The 22,757-nt window shown below is 40.9% G+C and overlaps 1 protein-coding gene across 2 annotated transcripts in view; it reads right to left on the bottom strand.

Annotated features, from left to right (window-relative positions):
* Positions 1-8,839: 8,839 nt before the first annotated feature.
* Positions 8,840-22,757, bottom strand: part of KCNAB2 (potassium voltage-gated channel subfamily A regulatory beta subunit 2) — a 1,357,533-nt gene continuing 1,343,615 nt past the window's right edge. The window contains exon 14 of one of the 2 annotated variants that reach the window (XM_044063012.1): positions 8,840-9,507. In XM_044063012.1, the coding sequence (XP_043918947.1) occupies positions 9,418-9,507 (90 nt within the window). In that variant the 3' untranslated portion in view covers positions 8,840-9,417. The remainder of the gene's footprint in view (positions 9,508-22,757) is intronic. The other variant, XM_044063011.1, reaches the window with a different exon arrangement.

Raw genomic sequence — 22,757 nt, 5'->3', positions numbered from 1 at the left:
CAGGATTTTTCTTTGACAATGGGGAATTATATTGAAGGGGATACTATAGCCTCTGGCAATGATCTTTTGGACCCATGAATCGGTTATTTGACACCAGGCTGACAGGTGCAGAGAAAGTCTTCCCCCGACTGGGTCCACAGGTAAGCAATCTGGCCTCCTTTCAGGAGCGCTAGTAAAGCTGTCTAGAGAAAGAATCTCTGGATCCCTGGTTTCATGGACCACCTCGGCCTCTGGGTCTGTGTCTTCCAGCTTAGCTCCCCCCCTCTACCTCGAAGGGAACCGCTGCCACCTGTGTCATGGAAAGGACCCTGAGACTTTTTGAACCACATTTTCCCACTCCTCTGATTCTTGGAGAAGGACCACTGAGGAGCAGAAAAATGAATGCCCATTGGAGACAGGATTTTATCATCCTTTTCACATCTGGCGATTGTGTCCTTAACCTTAGGGCCAAACAGGGAACAACCATCAAATAGAGTGTTGACGAATGAAGACTTGAAGGTCTCCGCAAAGTCACACAAGTGCATCCAGGTGTGTCGCCTAATGGTAACTCCGGAACCTGGGGCCCTGGTCGTCCCTTCAACTGCATGGACAATTAGTCACATGGACGAGTTCAAAATAGACTCCAGGGTGGCTACCTGTGAGGCAATGTTATCTTATACCTTGCTGGACACAGTCCCAGCTAGTGTTTCTGATAATTCCTTAATCAGGTCTTTCTGGAGTCTTGTAAAATGTGCCATAAAATCCAAGGACCTAAGAGTGAAGGTCAATGAAGCATAGACTCGCTTTCGATGAACTGAGGGACTCTCGTCAGCTAGTTCCTTTTTAGTGGCTGCCGCCTCCACCATGGTATCTACTAACAAACCTTTTTCCTGATATTTGTGGTCTTCTAGTGAGGTTAATATTTTGTCCAGTCTCTGGGGGATAGGCTTTATGGCATCAGGAGCCTTCCAAGCCTGCTGCGCGATTAGTTTTACCAGGTCATCAGTGGGTGGGGTTACCCATGAGGTAGACAGGTGAGCACCGAAGGCTTGCAAGTATACTGTTTCCTCTGAGGATGGGTCTTGGGACTTCCAGTCACTCCTCTGCTTCAAAATCTCTAGGATGTCTCCAAAAGAGACATCCTCAGGGGGTGTCTGTGGGGAACCGTCCATGACAGATTCTTCAGGGGAATCCAGATGCTTCCTCTTGCAAGTTTTTTTTTGGGCGGCCTCCTCAGTGGGAATCTCTGGGGAGGACTCTGAAGAAGAAGGACATTATACATGGGTAATCTGAAGCTTCAGTGCTCACTGTCCTGTCGTAGAGATAGGTGTCAACTCTGGACCAGAGGAAAGTAAAACATGGCACTCCAATATGGGTGGGACCAGTTGGGAGCCCATAGAGGCTAACGCCCTCTCCATAACCCAAAAGGCGGCATCCCCTGAAGAGGAGTGGGAGCCTGAAGCCGAGAAAGACCACCTTGGAACTGAGGCCACACTCCGCTCTGAGGAGCAGCCCTCCAACGTTGGAGCCAGGTAAGGACCTGCAATCGCTAAGGTTTTTGGAACAGAGATCGACACCATACCCAAAATGGGTGCTGACCCAGGAACCATGGAACTGATGGTGGGCTCAGGACCTGAGATTCCGTCAGCTCTGACACAGGAACCAAAGATGTCAAGGTAACTTCCAGTACTGAGGTGTATACACCTAACGGCACCGAAGCAGCTAGCACCAGGGGTATCAAAGTGCTGGGCGCCGAAACTGCGTTCGTAGTTGGAGGAGGATAATTAGGAGTCCCAGAAGAAAAGATCCCCAATCCAGATGGGAAAGGGGGAAGAGAAGAGGCAGGGATACCTCTGGCCAGTAACAGCTGATCTACCAATCTAATGATATCCAGTTCTGAGAGACACTCCTGCAGGACTGTACAGAAAGGGCTGAAGGAGACTCAGGGCACTCTAAAAGTGGACTTGGTACTTGTCCTACATAGGGATCTATCATAGGAGAATATCTTGTCCTGGGCACTTTTAATATAGGTTTCGGCGCCGAGAGGGCAAATTGAAATTGCATCAGTGCAGATGTAAGCTGGTTGCATTGAAAAAGGTGAAGTCGGTGCCAAGCCAGTAAATGTAGGTATCAGTACCGACAAGGTAGCTGACAGCACCGTGGCGGTTGATGGTGCCGAGGAGTCATAAGTCTGTAATCCAGGAGACTTGGTCATTGGTTCTGAAGAATGCAGAACTGAGGATTTCCATTTGGGAGCCTCTCTGGAACTGAGGGTGAAGTCGGTAGAGACAGGCTTTTCTTTTCTGAAGGATCCTGTTTTATGTCTGCCTTGGACAAGGCTTCACTGAAGGGGGATTTAAGGACACCTTTGAGCAAGAGCTTTTTCCTACAGTCTGCCAAGGTTCTTTGACTGAACCCCTTACAAATTTCACAGTCTAGGTCCAAATGAGATGCCTCTGAGCAGTATACACAAGAAAAATGCCCATCAGAATTGGGCATCTTCGTATCACAGTCTTTACAATGTCTGAAACCTCATGTACCCTTAGGGGGTTTGTCAGGAGATTTTTCAGTCATGGTTGATTTGTCAGACATATCCAAAAATGAAGGGTGACAATAAAAATACATCCAAAAACAAAAAAAGTACTCTTACACCCACACGCACACAAGAGGAAGGAAGAAAAGAGGAGTAATCTACCAATGATAGTAGATAAGATTACCTGAGGTAGAAAGGGGCTAATATTAACGATGGTATGAAGAAAAAACCCAAAGGGTTAGACAAATGGTGGGTAGAGAAGGCAAATACAGTAATGTATAAGTATTACAAAAGAAAAACGATAGAACAGAAAGGAGTTTAAGGTTAAAGATTTAACTTTCTCGCTAAAAGTAGAAAAATAAGGCAACGCTTAGCTGAGAGAAGGCTGATGTGTCTTGCTGACATAGCGGCAAATGAGATCTGAGGTAATGAACACAGGGCCAATGTGGGTAGAGACTTGGCTCAAGAGTTTTTGGCTGGCATGAGCTGTATAACGGCCAAGCTGGTTCCAAGGATCAAAACCGATTCCGATCTGTCAAGAATAAACGAAGATTGACAACATCAGATGATAAGATTTTGGTTATGGGTGAAGGGGTGGAGGTTATAAAATGAATGTATATGAAGAGAAATTAATGTATATAAAGCCCTGTAGATAATGTATGATATATAGTGTAGATATTGTAGATAACGTATTTAATAAAGGACCCCTACTCTTTTTTGTAGATTCCATAAGATCTTTTACATCCACCGCAAATGGAACCCAGTTTTAATGCCTCATCCAAAGGGTAATATGTAAGTCACATGTGCAGTGGATTAAGGAACACAGGGATTAAATAGTACCCAAAAATTAAGCAAAGAATAAGGTATGATGTAAAACATGAATAAAGAAGAGTTGCATTATCCACATGAAGCCTGCAGGCTTTCAAACTGAGGTTAAATACAGTATGCTTGTATTTTGTACAATTCAAATCAACAGCATTAAGTACTGCACTGTGGATTTATGATAGTAAAAGTGCAGTATCCTGTGGAGAATTGCATTAGCCAGGGCCTTTAAAGATGTACAACATGATTCTTTAGTTTGCATTTAAATTTACTGAGACTTTTACTGGCAAGGTGTTCAACACTGCTGGACGTAACTTTGAGAAGGCCTTTTCAATTGTGGTGGTTTTGAACTTACACCTAATAAGGGTTAACACATCTTCTAGGTTATCTCTGAATGTGAAGTTCTGTTGTTTAATAAGATGTTTTAGCTGTTAAGGGTACAAATGAAGGGGGTAAAATGCCAACAGTGGAATGAAAGGCTCTTAAGGGAGACACCCAAAGCAAGTCTGGATGGCAGCAGGAGCAGGAAAAAGATTACATTGTCAACAGCCAAGATATCAGCCTCTGTGCCAACAAAATGGTGACAAATTTCAATATTTTGAACCAATCTTGCAACTTAGCCATTATTTCATATCAAAACTGTAAATACGAGTTACCATTTTCCAGAACTAAGCCAAAGGTTTTTCACTCAGATATAAATTTTTCAGTACTTACGTATTATCGCAACCAGATTTTTTACATCCTGTAATTCATAATGCTTTCACGAAATGACTTTAGCTGTAAGTAAAAATGTGTGTGTACATTCCAAATTACTATTGTACCACACTGCTTTGGAAACAGGAGCAGGAATAAGAAACGCAAGCGGTCAACCAACTGCTAGCAGACATTTTTCATTCAGTGCGCTTTTAAAAACATGCAGCCTACAACCGGTTTGTGCACTACACTGACCAGAAAAGCAAGGGAAGTGTGAACCTGTAAGTGTTGTACTTCTTTGTACTACTGTTGATATGCACATCCTAAATCAACACTGCCTTTTTGTTGTATTAACTGCCGTGTTAACATTGCATATTTGAGACACCCTTTCAATATACAACTGCCATAACCATGGAGTTGTTATCTATAGCTCAAGTCCAATTTTGAAATTAGATTCTCGGTCTTGTACTTAGTAAAACTAAGTGTGATCACTACATCGCTGAAGTCCAATTTTGAAATTAGGAATTGCTGCTTATGCCAGGCGTTTAGATTACAGATATTCAGGACTTGCTGGTCATTAAAAACCATAGGGGACACAGCTGGAGAACTGAATGCATTGTTTGATGGTTTTTATCATTGATGCTTGCGATATGTGTTCCAAAGGCAAGTCAATTAACTGCATAAATTAACTTACAAAAGACCAAAAAACAAACTATTTAAAATAACGAAAAAGGCTGACGGTAGTTTCTGAAAAAACTTTGCTGGAACTTGACGAAAGCGTTAACAAAGTTTTTTAAGAAACTACCGGTGTCAGCCTTTTTTGTTATTTTAAATAACTTACAAAAGAAATAAAGGAAAAAAATGCATTGGGGTACAGAAGGGATGTGGGGAATCAGATTATGAGCACTGAGGGCCACTGCACAGAACTGATGATACAACTACTGCAGTTTTCTAGAGAAAATTGGCGGAATTACAGGATGTAAAAAATCAGGTTGCGATAATATGTAAGTACCAACTTTTCATTAGTTGCACTGGATGTGGCCCAGTGGTGCAGATGAGGAGTTATTAACTGTAAATCCAGTAAGTCAGGTTCAAAAAGTAGCTTGGATTCAAGAAAGTTGGCTGAAAGGGGAAATGATTATGCAAGGCCCTGGTCTCCTCTTTGGCATGGACAGAGTGACAACAAAATGCTGCAGACTGTAAAGGTGAAGGCCAACTTAACAATCATTCACATTTTTTATAGCAATTTCCTTCTTATGTTGCTCTACCAACAAACTCTCACTCTGAAGTCACATATAACAGTGACACTGGGACCATGCTGCATAAAATCCTGTGAACAAATAAACACTGCAAGTTTCAGTACATGACATCCAGCAGGTCTCTGTACACTTCCCAAATATGTGAAGGACTCTGGGCTCCAGCAGAAAGCAATGCTACATGGACTCCAGTCCTCCCTTAGCGACAGCAAGTGGGCTTTCAATCATTTGACTTTGTCCTTCTCAAGGCCAGTTCTCAGATGCAGGTATATATTAGAACATTGAAGTTTTAAAACTTCGAACGTTCTAATATCAACCCTTATTCAGCGAACGCTGAAAATAGTGAAGCTACAGAACACCGAATTTCTTCCTAGGGAAGGAATTTAGTTGGCCGTTTCTTTGGCTTCGCTATTTTCAGCACTGTGGTGGAAAGTTACGGGTCGGGATCAGGTAAGTGTGCGATTGTGTGGACGTGAGCGTTAGGGCATGGGTCAGGTAAGTGTGCAATTGTGTGGATGTGAGGGTTAAGTAGTAGTAGGTGAGTTAGGGTTAGGGCGCGGGTGAGGTGAGTGTGCGATAGTGACAAACCTTAGGGTTAGGGTTAAGGTAAGTGGATAGATAGCAGTGTTTGTATAGTTTAGTGTAGGGTTAGATGTAGGATTTTAAGTGTATGTGTGTGGACTGCTGTTTGTTTGGTGTGCTTGTGTTGTGTATATGTGTGTCAGAACAGCAATTTTTTTCCCTGGGAAAAAAATTTGCTGTTCTGCATGTTCGGTATTGTCAGCGTTCGCTGAATAGGGGTCGATATTAGAACATTCGAAGTTTTAAAACTTCGATGTTCTAATATAGACCCCCTCAGATGCATGGGTCACTATCTGTACTCATGCCACCAGAAATGCAGAAACACACCTTACCCCAATACCAATGGAATATTATCATGTTACTGTTCAATAAGAAAACAAAATATCCATCACACCTGACAAAAGCTTCATATTTAAAATGTTTTGACTGTAGTTTGGTGTCAGTTACTGGTAATGAATATATTCTGGAAAAAAGTCTCCTGATCATAAGAAAATTACTTTGTTAAATACTTGGACAATATGAGACATTATATGCCTAATTAACACAACATAATATCTACAGAATCAACGGACGTATTGAATATCAATGACAAAAGGCCTACCATGCTCTGGAATCGGAACCTAAAAATAAAACTTTCAGAGTCTGATGTGTCATCAAGAATCACAGTGACAAAGGACTAATGTCTGTTCCTAACACACATTTCTTGTACACAACTTAACATGTAACACCATAATCACAGAGCATAACAAGAAGACAGATCAATTTTGATGTTAAACTGAAGTCCCATCTGCTTGAGTTGCTGACAGCTCGGGTGGATGTAAAAGACCTCAGAAAAGAGTTGTGTAAATTCCCTGATGCCCTGGCCAAATCTTCCCTTGTCAAAGAAATACCACTGCAGGTCTCCCCTGAAAAGAGGTCACTAGCCTATAGGAACTATCCTGGTCCACATAAGACAAATAAACAGAATAAAAAAAACTACTACTGGAAGAATTATCTTAAAAGTAAAATAATGTACTCGCTGATGAAAACAAGCAGGTGAAATGATAATATAATGAGATTACAATGACCTTACTCTTTCAAATAATCCATAGTTACAAAAATATAAATCATGCTGATAAAACTCTGGAGTCCTGATGTGCTTGTAGAGTTCTTCATTAATGAAAACACTTCAGTTACCATGTTACTGTGTCATGAAAACACACAACACACCACTAAAGTCATTTTTTTAATGAATGCTGCACTTACATATATTTTGCAGGAGCTCATTTTCATATTTCTGATATATCACCATTTATACAACCATCACTTTATTCCAGTTAGGCTTAAAGATCTGAAGTCTTTTTCGTGAAGGACATTGTCCAGCTTACACATTTGGTATCATTCAACTTAGCAAAAGCATCTTAAATCTTAACACATAATTTGGGCTTTCGATTATTAAATACAAACTAGTATTTCAGTTCATAGGAATGCTGAAGAGAAGGACATGCATGTAGTTGAACTAAGACTGTACACAAGCTGGGTAAGAAGTCTTTTTTTTAGCCCTATTCCATCTATAGAAGCCTTATTTAAAGGCATAACAGTGGCAGAAAACTTCTGTTCCTCCCACTCCATATATACGTCTGCAAGGTAAACACACACACACACACACACACACACACACACACACACACACACACACACACACACACACACACACACAGTAAAAAGACAGCCATTTTCTGAAAGTCTGCAACCCAGTTTTACTAATTAGGGGCAAATATAATAGGTATGTGAAACTTGGTCTTTACAAGCGAAATAATTCTCTCTTTCAATATATGTGTATATATATTTATAATCTTAATAGTACAGCTCAGTACTTCTGCAGCATTTTAGTACTGAGCAGCATACTTAAACATCCTGATAGCAGATTAGAAGTCATGCATAGATCAGCAGAAAACACTTTTGTCCTATTAACTGTTCTCTTAGTTTCTGGTGGACACAGCCATGCATTTTATTCCCTTTACACAGTTTGATTTACTGTTGTTGGTTTCATATTTACAATAGGAATACACAGTGATTGTGCAAAAACAAAAGCTGTACAATTAAAAATAGTAGAAGCAGGAAGTCCCTTTATCCATTTTGTCAAGATAGGTGTTGCTTATCTTCAACCCACATTGCAGTCCTTAAGTTTAATTCATTTTGTAAGGCATTTCAAATGAATCAAGGATAACACTAAAACAAATATCAAGCAAACATTTTCATAAATGTGAATTCTAAACAGATACAAGCCTTGCCTTGTAACTCTCATCATTCCCAATATTTACTTGGGCCATTAAATAGTGTACACAGATAACTTATTACATCATTTGGAACAGTATTATGCATTTCTAGAATTTATAACAATCCTACATAAAAGAATGTAAACCATGTAATTCATGATGCAACATCATTAATGTTTAAGGATTATCAGTCAGACTTTATGAGTGATAAAATGTGCCAGACACGAGATTTGTAGTTTTCTAATTAAAGCATCAAGCTCTGATAGAAAAATCACTATTGTCAGTTGCGTATATAGTTAAACCAGTGCATTTCCCCTCAAAAAGTCTGTAGTAAAGAAATAATGGAGCAACTACCAGACAATGGCAGATCTGCTCTCTGGGAACTGTAATCAACACAGAGAAGACGTTTTCTAAATATTGTCTTCCCTTGTATTAGAAAAGTCAAAACCTGATCAGGTCCATAATCCTGCAGTCAAGATTTACTTTAGCAATGCAGTCATTAGTCTATTCAGTACACGACACAACAGGACAATTTCAAAGATGTTATCTGAAACAGGAGGAAGGCAACTGTAAAAAGACTGAAATAACAGGGACATTAATTGTGGGTATCAAGGCTGATTTCACAAATTTGTATTCCTGAACTGTTTTATCTTATACCTCTAGTATTTTATATATACATACACACACACACATATATATATATATATATATATATATATATATATATATATGTATGTATGTATGTATGTATATGGATATACATATAGACACAGAAATAGTCCAGTTTGTAAATTAACTTTCTGTAAAGAATGCAAATGTTTTTTGCTCCTGAACTTGTAAACAAAGGAGGGAAAATTCTGTGTCCTATGTTAAGCTGCTTTTTATATTGAGGTTTGGATAAATGTGGTTACAACAGTCTTTAATTAAACACTTTAGAGAAAATGTTAAAGCTTTTATGGTACCTGACATTTTACTAAACTGAATTTTCCCTCTCCACTTAAAAGGAAACAAGTTGAGTTTTAATAATTGTTGCAATACAGTGAGATCACCAACTTTAACACTTTGTACAACTGGATTTAACTAAAAAATGGAAAGTAAAAAAATATTGATATTCCATCAAGTCAGCCATGTGCTTTCTCCGAGTAAGAGCCTTTCTAGAAATTTTATATTTTCTACAATCTCTAGAAACGTTCCTGATGTACTGCAATCTTCAATTAGCTTTAGTAAAAGCTCAAGCAGGCAAAACAGGAAAACAGTAGCATACTGTAACAGTCCAAATAGCGTGCACTCATCATTACGATCGATAGTCCTTTTTACTGAATGGCTTGTTACCCAGAATACTATCAATTTCATGTACAACAGAAGAAGACAGCTTTGGAAGTACCTGTATAAAAAAGAAATAATATTTGGGAAATTAAAACACACAGTATTCTTGGTGATTTTTTTCTAAATCTTTGAAAAACATTAATCAGTAGTGCTCAAGTTTCTGTACTTATGGCCATAATGTAAATACTCACATTTTCATTTACTACATTATCTTCAATATGCAATTTCAGGTGAGCCAGCTCCACTAGCATGGAGGAGTAAAACCCTGACTATGACCCAGCAAACTCATGCTCATTTAGCAGCTTAGGCACCTGCTGCCCAGGAGGAAAAGAACTGATGAAGCATTGTCTGCTTGCCTCTTAAGGGAGGAGAGCATGGAGAATGCAGATGGCATGTCTGTTACACAAGCCCTAGTGATGATAATTGCCAGGAAGAAAAGCCGGTGCTAAGGAAAGTGGGTAACAAACGAGGGATGCACCATCACTTAGGTGGAGGCATTTCTCTTGTAGTGCCATGGTGGCAATGCCATTGCATGTACATCAATGTGACTTCAGCATTATGTGTCAGTGGGTGGCGGGACTTAAGGAAAACAACAGGTTGACTACTGTATGATCAGTCCACTCTGGCTTTTCTACTCCTCTTTGTTTTTAGATAGAATCATAGCCAAATGGTCACAGCAGTCTTCTCATCCAGAGAGAGGGGACACATCCAGTGAAGGGATATGCCTAGATGCTGTAGTGCAGTGACCCTGCGAAGAAAGCACCCACAAGAGAGAGAGAACCAGGGATTTTAAGTCAGTGGTAATCTTGCCAAGAAAATGCAACGTTATTTCCTTCTCCCTTCGCTTTTACTGTCTGAATGTCTGCCTGTCTGTCTCTTCTACCATGTCTGAAGGGTGCATATGTACAGGCAGAAGAATATTCTTTTGTCAAAACTGAACTGCAGTAAACATGAAAAAAGAACTTGAATAAAACAATTAAGTATACCAACAGCATTTATGGACAAGTACAATATCATTTCATACAATTCAAATCACAATCTGATAGAAAATGCACCACTTATTGGTACTGCAATTTCTGCTTTAAATGGCTCTAGTTCTTAATTTCCTGCCCTTCACTGAATTAATGAGTTGCTGTATAAGGACATAATGACACGGGGTTAAGGGTGGCACCATCACACTTTACAAGAAATATCATGAATTCATTTTCTAGCCTAATCTCACAATACAGACTCCATGTAGTGATACCATATGTCTTTCACTCAGCAATCATTCTGCCAACTTGGAATAAACAGTGAGCTAATATTGACAGAAAAGACAATGAGAAACTTTCAGAAGTAGATACAAATCCTGTCAGACTAAATGCAGTACAGAGACAAAACAAAATGGCCATGCAGGAATGGGTGCTCATGCAGGTAAATCTTTATTAATAGAGATGGAGAAAATGTATTCCCAGATTAAAAATAAAGGAGTGCTTTCATTGAATAATTCCACATCTATCTACTTGGTAAAAATTTTGTTTTGATGACAGATTACAAGCCACAAGTGGTAATATTCAGCAACCCATAATCCTAACTACCCTATGCAAAGAAAGACAAGTAGGTTCTGATTTTAATGCCCTGGAAATTCAAGTCACTTCTCAAAAAATGCAAGAAACATTGTGGATTATATTTATAAGTACCCACTTTAACAAAAGAGGGGCAAAACTATGACAGAGTAGTTGAATAATAGATAAATTCCACTGCTGATTGTGCTCTTTCAAGCGCATTAACTCCAGCTGAAATGTTGCAGGAAACAGAAAGTGGATGACACAAAATAACCAAAGATAATCCACAGGAATACTTTCTGACACATACAGGAACTAAAAGAGTAAATTAATTATGTGAGAGTGGCATATACTTGCTAAAAACTATGAAACGAATAATTACAGCTTCACTTCAGAGAGGGACAGTAGACACAGCTTACATATGGGTTCCCACTTTAAATTGTGAGGACTAAAACTATGTGTTCTCAGAATTTTGAAAGATGGATCACTATGTGCCTCTTCTTCACTTAGACCAAAGGTGCAGTGACGAAAAAGATAGTCCCTGGGATTCATGAAGCTTGCGCCAGGCGCAGGCGTAGCGTAGGCGGTATAACGTCAAATATGGCCGTCGAGCGATTCAGGTACGATCCAATTCCATGTGCACTACCGGCGCAGCTCTCGGCTTAGGTATGATAATCACCCCATGCGCAGTATCGCACCATGCAAATGAAGGCATATAGCGATTCATGAAGTGGTGCAGGCGTAGCGTACCCACGGAAATGTAAACCAAAAAACACGGTTTACATTTTCCCAAACAGAACATCGGAGCTATGGAAGCGGCCCAGACTCATGTATTACAAAGTTAACATATGCCAATGGCTAAATACACAGCCAATGGCATAAGAAAAGATGCACAACACCTAAAAAACAACATTTAATGTTATGTCCACAGTAACGCACAGTACAACCGCAGGGCATGTGTGCACAAACTGGAACACAAAGAACACAAAAAAAATATATACAAATGTCATAAAATCGCAATGTAATACAAATTAGGATTTCACCATAATATGCAATGGTATGCATGGTACACCACAACCAAGCTGCAAGGGTTGCTAAGGGTCTGCGACAGTGTTTGGCGTGGTAACTATGAATTAGTTGTCAATGCCATGCAAATGAGGCAGGTAATACTGAATCGTAAAACGTCCCGCCGGATGAAGGATGTACCATACGGCGCAGAGCTATAACACCGAGGAGTGGCTCAGAGGTGATACATGACATCAGCATAGGGGTGTGCCACTGTAGCTGTAAGCACATTGGAGCAATGCAAATCTGGCCTGGCCTTTGCTAAGCAAAGCTGCAGGACAGGGGTGGGGAGGTAGGTATAGAATCGTTTAGATGAGAGCACATCTGGTGCCCGAAAGCGCATGTGTACGGGGATGAAAACGTGCCCGAAACCCGGTAAGCGGATGCACGCGCCGCGAACAATAGCACAAACAGGAAGGTCAGGGGAAGAAAAGAAGGAAATGCCGCAGTAGGGTAATTGAAGTACAACTGAGCAATTAACACCTTTCAACTCACGGCGGCCAATTGACGGCAGCTGACAAGTCTGCTCGCAGAAACCTGGAAAACAGAATAGGGGAGGCATTGGATTGCAAAGAAAGGAGGGGAGGCATTGGATTGCAAAGTCAGGAGAACTGTCATAGCAGAGCAAAACAAACCTACAGTAGACCAACAATAGAACACATTACGCAAGATAAGCCAGGTCTATGAAAGTACAAATGAAAGCAGGCTGCTGGATGCATGCCAGAAAATGGTAGGTGAAACGTAAAGAAATGTAAAGGGAAGGGCAAGAGGTAATCCACGACAGCCAAATGTAATTCAACACCAACGGCACCACAGTAATAGTTCCTGTAGTAAAACACATAAGATACCCTGTAGCTACGATCATACATACACACCCTATGACATCATTGGTGTTCACAGCACAATAGTATAAAGTGTGAAAGCACCCTACACACACCTGTGTATTCCCAAACACTGCACCATAGGTGTAAACACACGGGGAACTTTTAAAATGCACATGTTGGGAGCTGCCATAGCTGTGATTCATCACCATGTGTTAGAGACTGACGGTGTTGTGGAGGATGATGCAGACAACCACCGCAGGCCCCGGAGGAGGAGAAGAGTGTTCAGACCAAGGGTAACCTACCAGGGGCTACATGATCTGGAGGTAGTAGAGCGTTACAGGGTGGACAGGGACATCTTACAGCAAATAGTTGAGCTGTGCCGGCCACGCCTGAGAACCAGAAACAACAGAGGGGAACCCATCCCAGTGGACACGAAGGTATGTGTAAGCTTGCGAATACTAGCCACAGGTACCTTTCACAGGTCAACTGGAGATATAATGAGGATCTCACAGGCATCAGCATCCAGGGTACTACACCAGTTCCTGGATACCATGTTACCACATGCCAATGAGCATATATACTTCCCCCAAACTCTGGAAGAGTTGGCCAGCAATATGCATCACTTCCACCGTGTGGCACACTACCCGGAGGTACTGGGTGCGATAGACTGCACGCACATACATATCAAGTCACCACCCGGTGAGCATGGTAGGCGCTACATAAACCACAAGGGATTCCACGCCATCAACTGCCAGGTCGTGTGCAATGCCCAGGGCATTATCATGGATGTGTGTGCTGGCAGCCCTGGAAGCTACCATGACTCCCATATATGGCATGCCTCACAGCTCTATCAGGTATTTGTCAGGGGGGACATCTCACATGGCCACCTTGTGGGGGATGCTGGCTATGAACTGGAGCCATGGATGATGACTCCCATCAGAAATGCACACACACCCATGCAAGAACGCCATAATGAGGCACACGCACAAACCAGAATCATCATAGAGCGTGTGTTCGGGATGCTGAAATCATGGTTTCGTTGCTTGGACACATCTGGTGGAGCCTTGCAGTACTCTCCAGGCACATGTGCCCACATCTTCATAGTATGTGCCATGCTACATAATATGATCCTGCGGAAACAGCTGCAGCAGGGACAAAATGGTGAAGGCCCTCATAGCCCACCGCAATTGCCAAGGCCATCACAGGCACAGAAGGATTCAGACCATGAGCACACTGTTCCAGCCCCAGTAGGCAGACAGAGGCCTGCCCAATATGCCTACGCCTTGGCAAAGAGGGAACGTATAGCCCATACTCTGACAGTGTAGGCCCCTACGGACTGACACACCTCTCCACCTGCACAAACAGTAAAATGGATGGCACACACACACGACCACCTGTAAATTGTAATGTATAGGTGGGCCACTGTAGGCCCCTACGGACTGACACACCTCTCCACCTGCACAAACAGTAAAATGGATGGCACACACACACGACCACCTGTAAATTGTAATGTATAGGTGGGCCACTGTGTGAATCCTACATAGGCAGCCCTCAAACACTGTACACACAACAGCTATTGGAACAAGGAATGTCAACACCTGAACAGTACATGCGCCTATCAGCATATGTTGGTGCTGTGTGTATAGGTTCCCAGGTACATCAGTAGGTAAACGCCCGATTGTCAGAGGCCATACACCAAACGAGGCAAACAGTGTCTGCTGTCACCATAACACCGAGTAACCAAATGTCGCTCAGTGGAGCAGAGGCAATCGCGGGATCACATGTGTGTAAGCACTGTTCTGCACACACTCTGCACGGATTCCCTGCTGCATTAATGTGGGGCTCCACATAAAGTAATCATGGATGTTGTGTCAAGGCATGGGGTGTACCCATGATAGGTATTCGTCACCCTAGCATGCTCCACCTACGGTCATTTGAAGGTGTAGCACATTATCGTGTGTGGCTCACTGTGATATACATACCCAATGCCGGAGCACATCCAGTAAACATCACATGGACATACCATTAACTGGACTCATCCATATGTAAACTAACTGAGTTACCCATGTGAGTGCAGTATGGAGTAACAGCCGTAGTATACTCCACATACAAAACGCCGTAACACGTGTACAAATCCCAGATGGCCAAGTGGTAAATTCAGTGACCGTCGTGCATGTTCCCGGTCCCACGTCCTGCAAGGGATGTAACGTAATCCTGAAGGCACGAATAATGCATGTCATATGCAGGTCATCAGATCATGTTTAGCACATGTTAGCGGGAATATGCGTTGCCCACTGCTGGTAAGCGTCATTTAAAAATGACTATACGGATATGTGCGAAACAGGGCTAAGCTTCTCTGAATATCGCGCAGATCACGGTCAATGATGTCCAGAACAGGTGAAACCAGCATTATTCACCCCTGTACTAATAGCGCCTGCTCTGAAGGGTAAAACGACCACTGCCAGGAGTAGATCATGCAATCATGTATACAATCACCTAACACTATGGTAGCCAAGATGTACATACGGCAGGTGTGTAATGTGACAGGTACAGACACAAACGTGTGGAGTCCAGGAAACAGTATACACCTACAAGTACACAATGAATGGTGCAGCTTGCTTGTCACTTTCCCTGTCAGATATATATATATATATATATATATATATATATATATATATACATACACATATATACATATATTTAATACAGACAGAAAGGGCGATAGAGAGATATATGTTGATATATACGGATTCACTGATATCTGCAAATATATAGATAGGTCAACGGCATTCATAAAACCTTGGAGGTACAAATAAATAGGATACCGCCAACTATGGAATGTGTCACATACCGACACGCGTAACCACGAGGCTGAAAGACCGAAAGAACACAGTACCGGAACAGTAGAACCGCGAGTAATATTATCATGATATGAAGGGACATTTAGTTACCGCTGCCGGTGTTGCGGTCCACGTAGGTACTGTGTTCAACTGTGTTTGTGATTGCCGTAGTCTGTGTATGTGTGTGTGTTGAGGGTGCCGTGTGACTGTAATGTGTGTGTGTGTGTCCGCATCGTGTGTCTGTTAGTGCCAACTCGGAGGTAGATCATTACGGTAGGTGTGGGTATAGCTAGCCGTAGGAATACGGTTACCACCTGTCCCACATTAGGAGGGACAGCCCCTCCCTGGGCAGTTGTGCCCTGACATAAAACATTACAAAGGGCAACTGTCCGAGATTGTAGGACATTATTATGTCCCATATATTATGTAATAGTTGCATTAAATAGTTATGCCTGTATGTAAGAAACGTAAATGTTACATGCAATATGATAAGTAGCCAAAGTCCCACAACAATAACTATGTATCGAGGATAAAAATATGTGCTATCCTGTGTACTGACCGTGGGTATGTGTCAGCCTGTAAACACCGATGTGTAGCCCGCAAGTGTCCCACAATGGCCATTTGTAAAGGTGGCAACCCATGTCAAAGAGGTTCTGTTACCAACACAACTGCAATGAATGCAAATATCTGGGACAGAAATACACGGGATAGCTGTCATTTAGAAACATCCCTTTACATATCGCTGTAATTCCGGAGGTATGGAAGTATCAACCTCACCTGCATACTATTACGAAACCAACTAACAACGGCCCAATGTATAATCCCGTAACATAAGTCTACTAACTGATAGCTCTTTAATTAGGGAAGGAGCCCACACACATATATATGGAATATGTAGAAATGCAAGCCCCACAAACCCGTATATGCTGCGTACACCCACCTACATCCCCCACACTAGAAACTATAGCAATACAGATTGTAATTACAGCACAAAAATCCAGTCAGTCAATTACATCTGCAGAAGCGTTAACATACCTTGTGAGAGACGCATTTAAAGGCGCCATGTGAAATCATAGCCGTTGTATAATGGAACAAACGGCGATGTTACAGGTTTTGTTTGCAATAGTCATAGGTTCATAGGTTCATACTAGGTTATCTGCCCTAGGGCATTATCAGATGGTTGGGATGACAGGTACACTCACATGTAGAACCACATACTCTAGCCATCACACACAATCCACGGGAGACATGAATCCAAACTATATGTTTCTCTACACATAGCAGTTGCAATTACACACAACAAAACACAATACAGGCCGTCTCCCCGAAGGTAGGGCAAATGGGCAACGCCCAAGTGGAGAATTCAATTATACCCCACTGTTGCCGGGTAATTGGCGAATGGAGTAGCTGCACAGCTGATGTGCAAGTAATAAGTCACTCAGGAACACCAACTGGTGGCAAGAAACCACGTTACAGGTATCGACGTATATAAGGATGACTTGCCAGACATTCAAACTGTATGCTCATACCACAGAACTGTTTAAACAATGTAAGAGAGATAGATACGAAAGTCCGGAACGATAACAAGGTATGCAGAACACTCGGTATGTAAGTGTATCTATAGCATGTTTTGTATTAATTATGTTAGTGTATGTATAGCCTGTTTTGTATTAATTAAAAGTGTCCGCAATGCATAAAGTGGGAAAAGGTATTTATGTAGTGATGTCTTGCTGAGCATACTAACGCTTGTAGAAATTGTGTGTCCTGCAGTGGGCCACAAGGTAAACATCACAGACACCACAAGGGATGCTACATGAGGGCTTTAAACACAACAATTCCATACCACCCGCTGTCAGTGGTAGGGTATGTCCAACAAGTACGTGCCATAGCAGGAGATAGTATATGTTGATATACTGTCACAGTAGGCATGTGTATGGGCATATAACAACAATGACATGTCTAAGGTGGTCCCGCTGTGCAAGTATGCTTTGCATTATGGGATACTATGTAAAATATGTGTAATGTATAGTATTGTAGGTAGATATGTCAGATATGCTACACAGCATTACAGGCATATCATGCATACCAAAGGTATCGTCTATTGGCATGTACAATAACAGGATACATATGTCTTGTAGTCACGGGACACTGTAATAGCATGATAGCTAATCTAAATGGAAGGGCTACTCAATTAACCATGCACAAAGGACATGTAATAGCTTCACAGGTTGATAGTGGGGTACTATGCAGTCTGGCAAGTCTATGTGTAAGCACAACTACAGTGTTCACACCAGTGGCACCTCTCTAGGGTAGTGTCCTGTGAACAGCAGAGCCATGTGTTACCTGCACCTCTGCACAGTACAGCCACTGCAGTGATCCCTGGCGTACATGTGTCTTCCATCCACCAAGTGAGGTATCACATGAACAGTGCTACTGAGTGTCCCTGCGTGATGTACATAGGAATCATGTTCCAAAGTGTGGTGAGTGTCTGGTTTGGGAATGTAACCCTCAAGCACATCTCACTCATCGTTGCGTGTGTGCACATATCCATGAGCATGTTGCTCACAGTGGTTTTTGCTTATGTCGCGTATGTGGAGTATATCCATTAATATTGTTGTGGACATGGTCCCTGTCTGTTCAGCAGAGGTCACCCCTGAGTATGTAGTAAGCAAATGTGTACAGACGTGGTGTCCATAGTTCAGCCGCATACTTTAACCGTCGGAGCTCAATAAACGTCATGGCGTGTTAATGTTGTGGTATGTAAATCCGTAGCTGTTGTGTAAGGTACACTCTAAACGGGGTGTTGTACCCTTGAATGTGTGTATACGTCTGGAGTTCAGAGGTACAATGGGTGCCTATGTACCAGCTACACACCCCAGTACAGATAAGTGTGGCCACGTAGAAGGATATTCACGCTACAGTGGCAATATGGTTATCACAGGAGTGGGTGCGACATATGTGTGTACTACGAACACGTACAATGTGACATGTATGTAGGGGACTACCACCTATGTGATAGTCAGTGGGTGAATGGTGTAATGCAAAGGGGATGTTCATGCACCTTGTGTCATGCAGCTTGAGTATCAAAGAGAAAAGTCCCCTGCACGTGAGCTATTGCCAGGCTCCACACAGAACAGTACAAAAACACAAAGAGCCAGCAAAATTGACTTCAAGAAAACTTTGTATTCACAAATACATACAGCAAACAAACCGGTTTCGGCTGGATAAACACAGCCTTCCTCAGTGTATAAAAGCACCAAACAAAAAATATGCTGTTTAAATACTATACAGCCATTTCCCATTGGTTGAATCATTCATAAATATTCATTAAGTCCAGGTGGGAATAAACCCCCTAGCTTGATGATCCACTTTCTTTCTTTATTGTTTAGAATATTATGCCATTCAGTTTTATTCAAGCGATTCCCATGAATAACATCAATCACCATAAAATTAAACTCTGCAGTGGGATGCATTAAATGATGTTTATACAAAGCATTTGTGATTTTTTTATGTTTAATATTACTCATATGTTCTGAAATCCGTGATCTTAATGGGCGAGACGTCTGTCCTATATAGAAAGCTCCACAATGGCAAGTAGCAAGGTAAACAACCCAGTCACTGCTACAATTGGCAAAAAAGCCTAAATCATAAACCCTGGAGCAATTTCTACTAGAAAAAGCCTTAGCTGTAGTCACATATCTACAATTTGAACAATGACCACATGGAAAAAATCCATATAAGGCTTTACCTGACAGTGTAGTTTTGTTTGTGTAGAGGGAGTTTGTTGTCACAGCGCTTATAATGATTAAAATAGGATTTCAAATTTTTTCCATTTCTATATGAGAAAGTACATCTGTCCGGAATAAAATTAGCAATATTATAATCAGACTGAAGAATATTCCAGTTCCTATGAACACTATCCAACAGGCAGTTAGTGTTACGAGCATAGGTAGTAACAAATCTGAGTGTAGTTGATGTGGCAGCAGTGTTGTCTCTATATTGAAGTAATTCTGACCTATCCATGTTGTGTACCTGGTTTTTGGCCATAGTAATATTACCAACTTGGTATCCTCGTTGTATAAATCTGTCCGTTAGGTCTCTTTCATTCAAACAAAATGTATGTGGCTTGGAACAGATACGTTTGGCCCTTATAAACTGTGATTTAGGAATGTTCCTAGTGATGTGTGGTGGATGGTAGCTGGAAGCATGCAGGACTGAATTGTATTGTGGGAACTTTCTATACATTTCACTGTCCAAGGTCCCATCAGGCAGCTTATGTATAAGAACATCCAAAAATGTGATGTTCTTTTTGTCATGATGTTCAGTGAATGTCAGTCCCCATTCATTGTTATTAAGATATGAAACAAAATCAGCAAGTCCAGATTCATTTCCCCTCCAAACCAACCACACATCATCTAGGTAACGTCTCCATATGTCCATATCATGTAAGAAGGTGTTTCTGGAAACATCATATATGATTATAGACTCAACATAAGCCATGAAAAGGTCAGCATATATGGGGGCAAAGGATGCCCCCATAGCTGTGCCTTTAATTTGCCAGAAACACAGATTTTTGTAATTGAATACATTACATGTAAGGACATATCTGGCCATATCAATCAAAAAGGAATTGAACAGTGGAGAATACAGTTTAGCAACATCTAACCAATGTGCCAAGGCTTTCAATCCTGCCTGATGCGGTATATTCGTGTAGAGTGCACTCACATCTAATGTACATAGAAACCAATCAGGTTCAAGTTGTGTGTCTGATACTATTTGTAGAAAATTAGTAGTATCCTGTAACCTAGATCTAATAAATGGTAATAGTGGTTTTAAATGTTTAGTCAAAAACATAGACAACGGCTCTGTAACATAACCCCTACCAGATACTATAGGTCTGCCCGGAGGATTATCAACATTCTTATGGATTTTAGGTAAAAAGTAGATATATTGTGCACGGGAATCCACTATAGACAAATGTTGAAAAGTTTCATTATTAATGATACCTCGATCCTTAGCATTAGCAAGAAAACATTTTATACATTTAACAAATCTTGAAGTCGGATCGGCAGACATATAGGAATAGTATCTAGTATCAAAAAGCTGTCTCCGAGCCTCCCTATCATAATCCGTCCAGTTTTGCACAACCACAGCCCCACCCTTATCAGCTGTAGTAATAACAATGTCCTTATTATTCTGTAAATCACATATTGCCTGTCTCTCCATAGAGGATACATTGTTATATTTAACAACAGCATCAGAACTGAAGTAGTGTAGATCTTTGAGCACACTATTTAGAAACAGGTGGACTGTGTCATGCATAGGTGGTACAAAGCTGGATTTATGGTAAGTAAATTTACCATGATCCACATTGTAACCAGAATCACCAAAAAATAATCTAAGGTTAAGCAATCTGCAAAAATTGACTACATCTTGAGCAAGTGCATCTTCAGAAATCATAAACCCAGGTATAAAACTGAGACCTTTATTCAAAATGGAAATGTGTGTAGGGGATAGAACAAAATTAGACAAATTCAACACATTGTTAGATTTTACATCATTCAATTTTTCAGAGCCATTGCTAATAGGCCTTGAATATTTTGAACCTTTCCGATGTTTACGTCCCCCCCGTCTCCGTTTAGTTCTAAAGGGACAACTCCAGGTGTTCTTTTTGGAAAGGGTGACCCCAATGCTGCCAGGGATTCGTTATCTGTGCCAGACGATGTATCATCACAAGATGAGGTGGTCCCATTATAGTTTTTGCGTAAAATAGACCTAGGTCTTTTACGTTTCATAGTAGAAGCAGGAGGGTTATTAAACCTTACATGCTTGGTCTGATGCAAAAATGGATTTCCACGTAAATAATCTTCCTGGTCCCTATGGAATTTCTTCATTTTCCTAGATTTCAATTCAGCATCATATTTTTTAAGGTCAACTGCTACCTTCTTAAGTCTAGCTTCAAATGAAGGTTCCTTTTCAAACACCTTAAGTTTGTCCGCTAGAGCAGTAATGCCTGTAAGTCCCCTATCAATAGCCCTATTGTGAAAATTTAACAATTCAATGACAAAAGCCATAGTGGCTTCCTGTTGTATTTTGGACCAATTTTTGGTCAGCTCATCATCCATACTATTGACATGTGGGACCGTACGAATACGTAATCCCCTAGGGGTAATGTTAGCAGTCTGATATGCCCTAAAGAGCTTGCTGTGCCATACATTAGCACGCAATTGTCTGAGCTGCTTATTAAGGTCATCAATCAAAACTTGACACGATGACTCCGAACCACTCAATTCAGTGGGTTGAATATTCCCATTATTGTTATTGGCTAAACCAAAGACCCCTAGGTCATCTTTATCTGCAACCAAACCCGAAATAAGGTTCGATAAATCCATGCTGGTAGCCACAATATCAGAAGGTATATACTGTCAATATTGGTATCAAAACTGAACCAAGACAGTCCAATCAAATTAGTCTAAATGTGAATAGTTGTCAATAATGGTTATTAATAGAAATAAACCACGACAACTCAAAACCACAATGGACAATAACAGCAAAAAACACCAAAATTAATGTATAATAGCTGCGTCCACAACAATTGCAGAAGAAACCAAAGGTCCAAATATAGATTAATACAAATCAGCCAAATGTATAATATTGGGAAACCTTACCAGCATTAAGGCAGTAACGGACAAAAAAAGGAGATACAATATATGCTGAATTTGAGATCCAAATACCCTATCCAGATAAAGATAGCAGAATAAGTCCCAATGGGACCAGGACAGACAGTAATCCACTCTAAATAACTTGGGAAGGTATAACATGTATGTTGTTATTTACATAGTGTTATCAAACACTCAGACGCGCTAATTGTAGTATGCATATATATTAAACATACCCAAGCATAACACCACATGCTAATACTATATAGCTACTACCAAATATAAGGATAATAAATGAAACCCTAAAAACCCATTATTGTACTGAACCAGAATACTGTGTTATTGTATTCAATATATCAAAAATGTATGAATCTAA

The sequence above is a fragment of the Protopterus annectens genome, chromosome 2.part1, assembly GCF_019279795.1.
Source record: "Protopterus annectens isolate FY-2018-M chromosome 2.part1, PAN1.0, whole genome shotgun sequence".
Lineage (NCBI taxonomy): Eukaryota > Metazoa > Chordata > Ceratodontiformes > Protopteridae > Protopterus > Protopterus annectens.
Note: the sequence above shows the minus strand (reverse complement) of the source record. Positions and strands in the feature narration are given on the sequence as shown.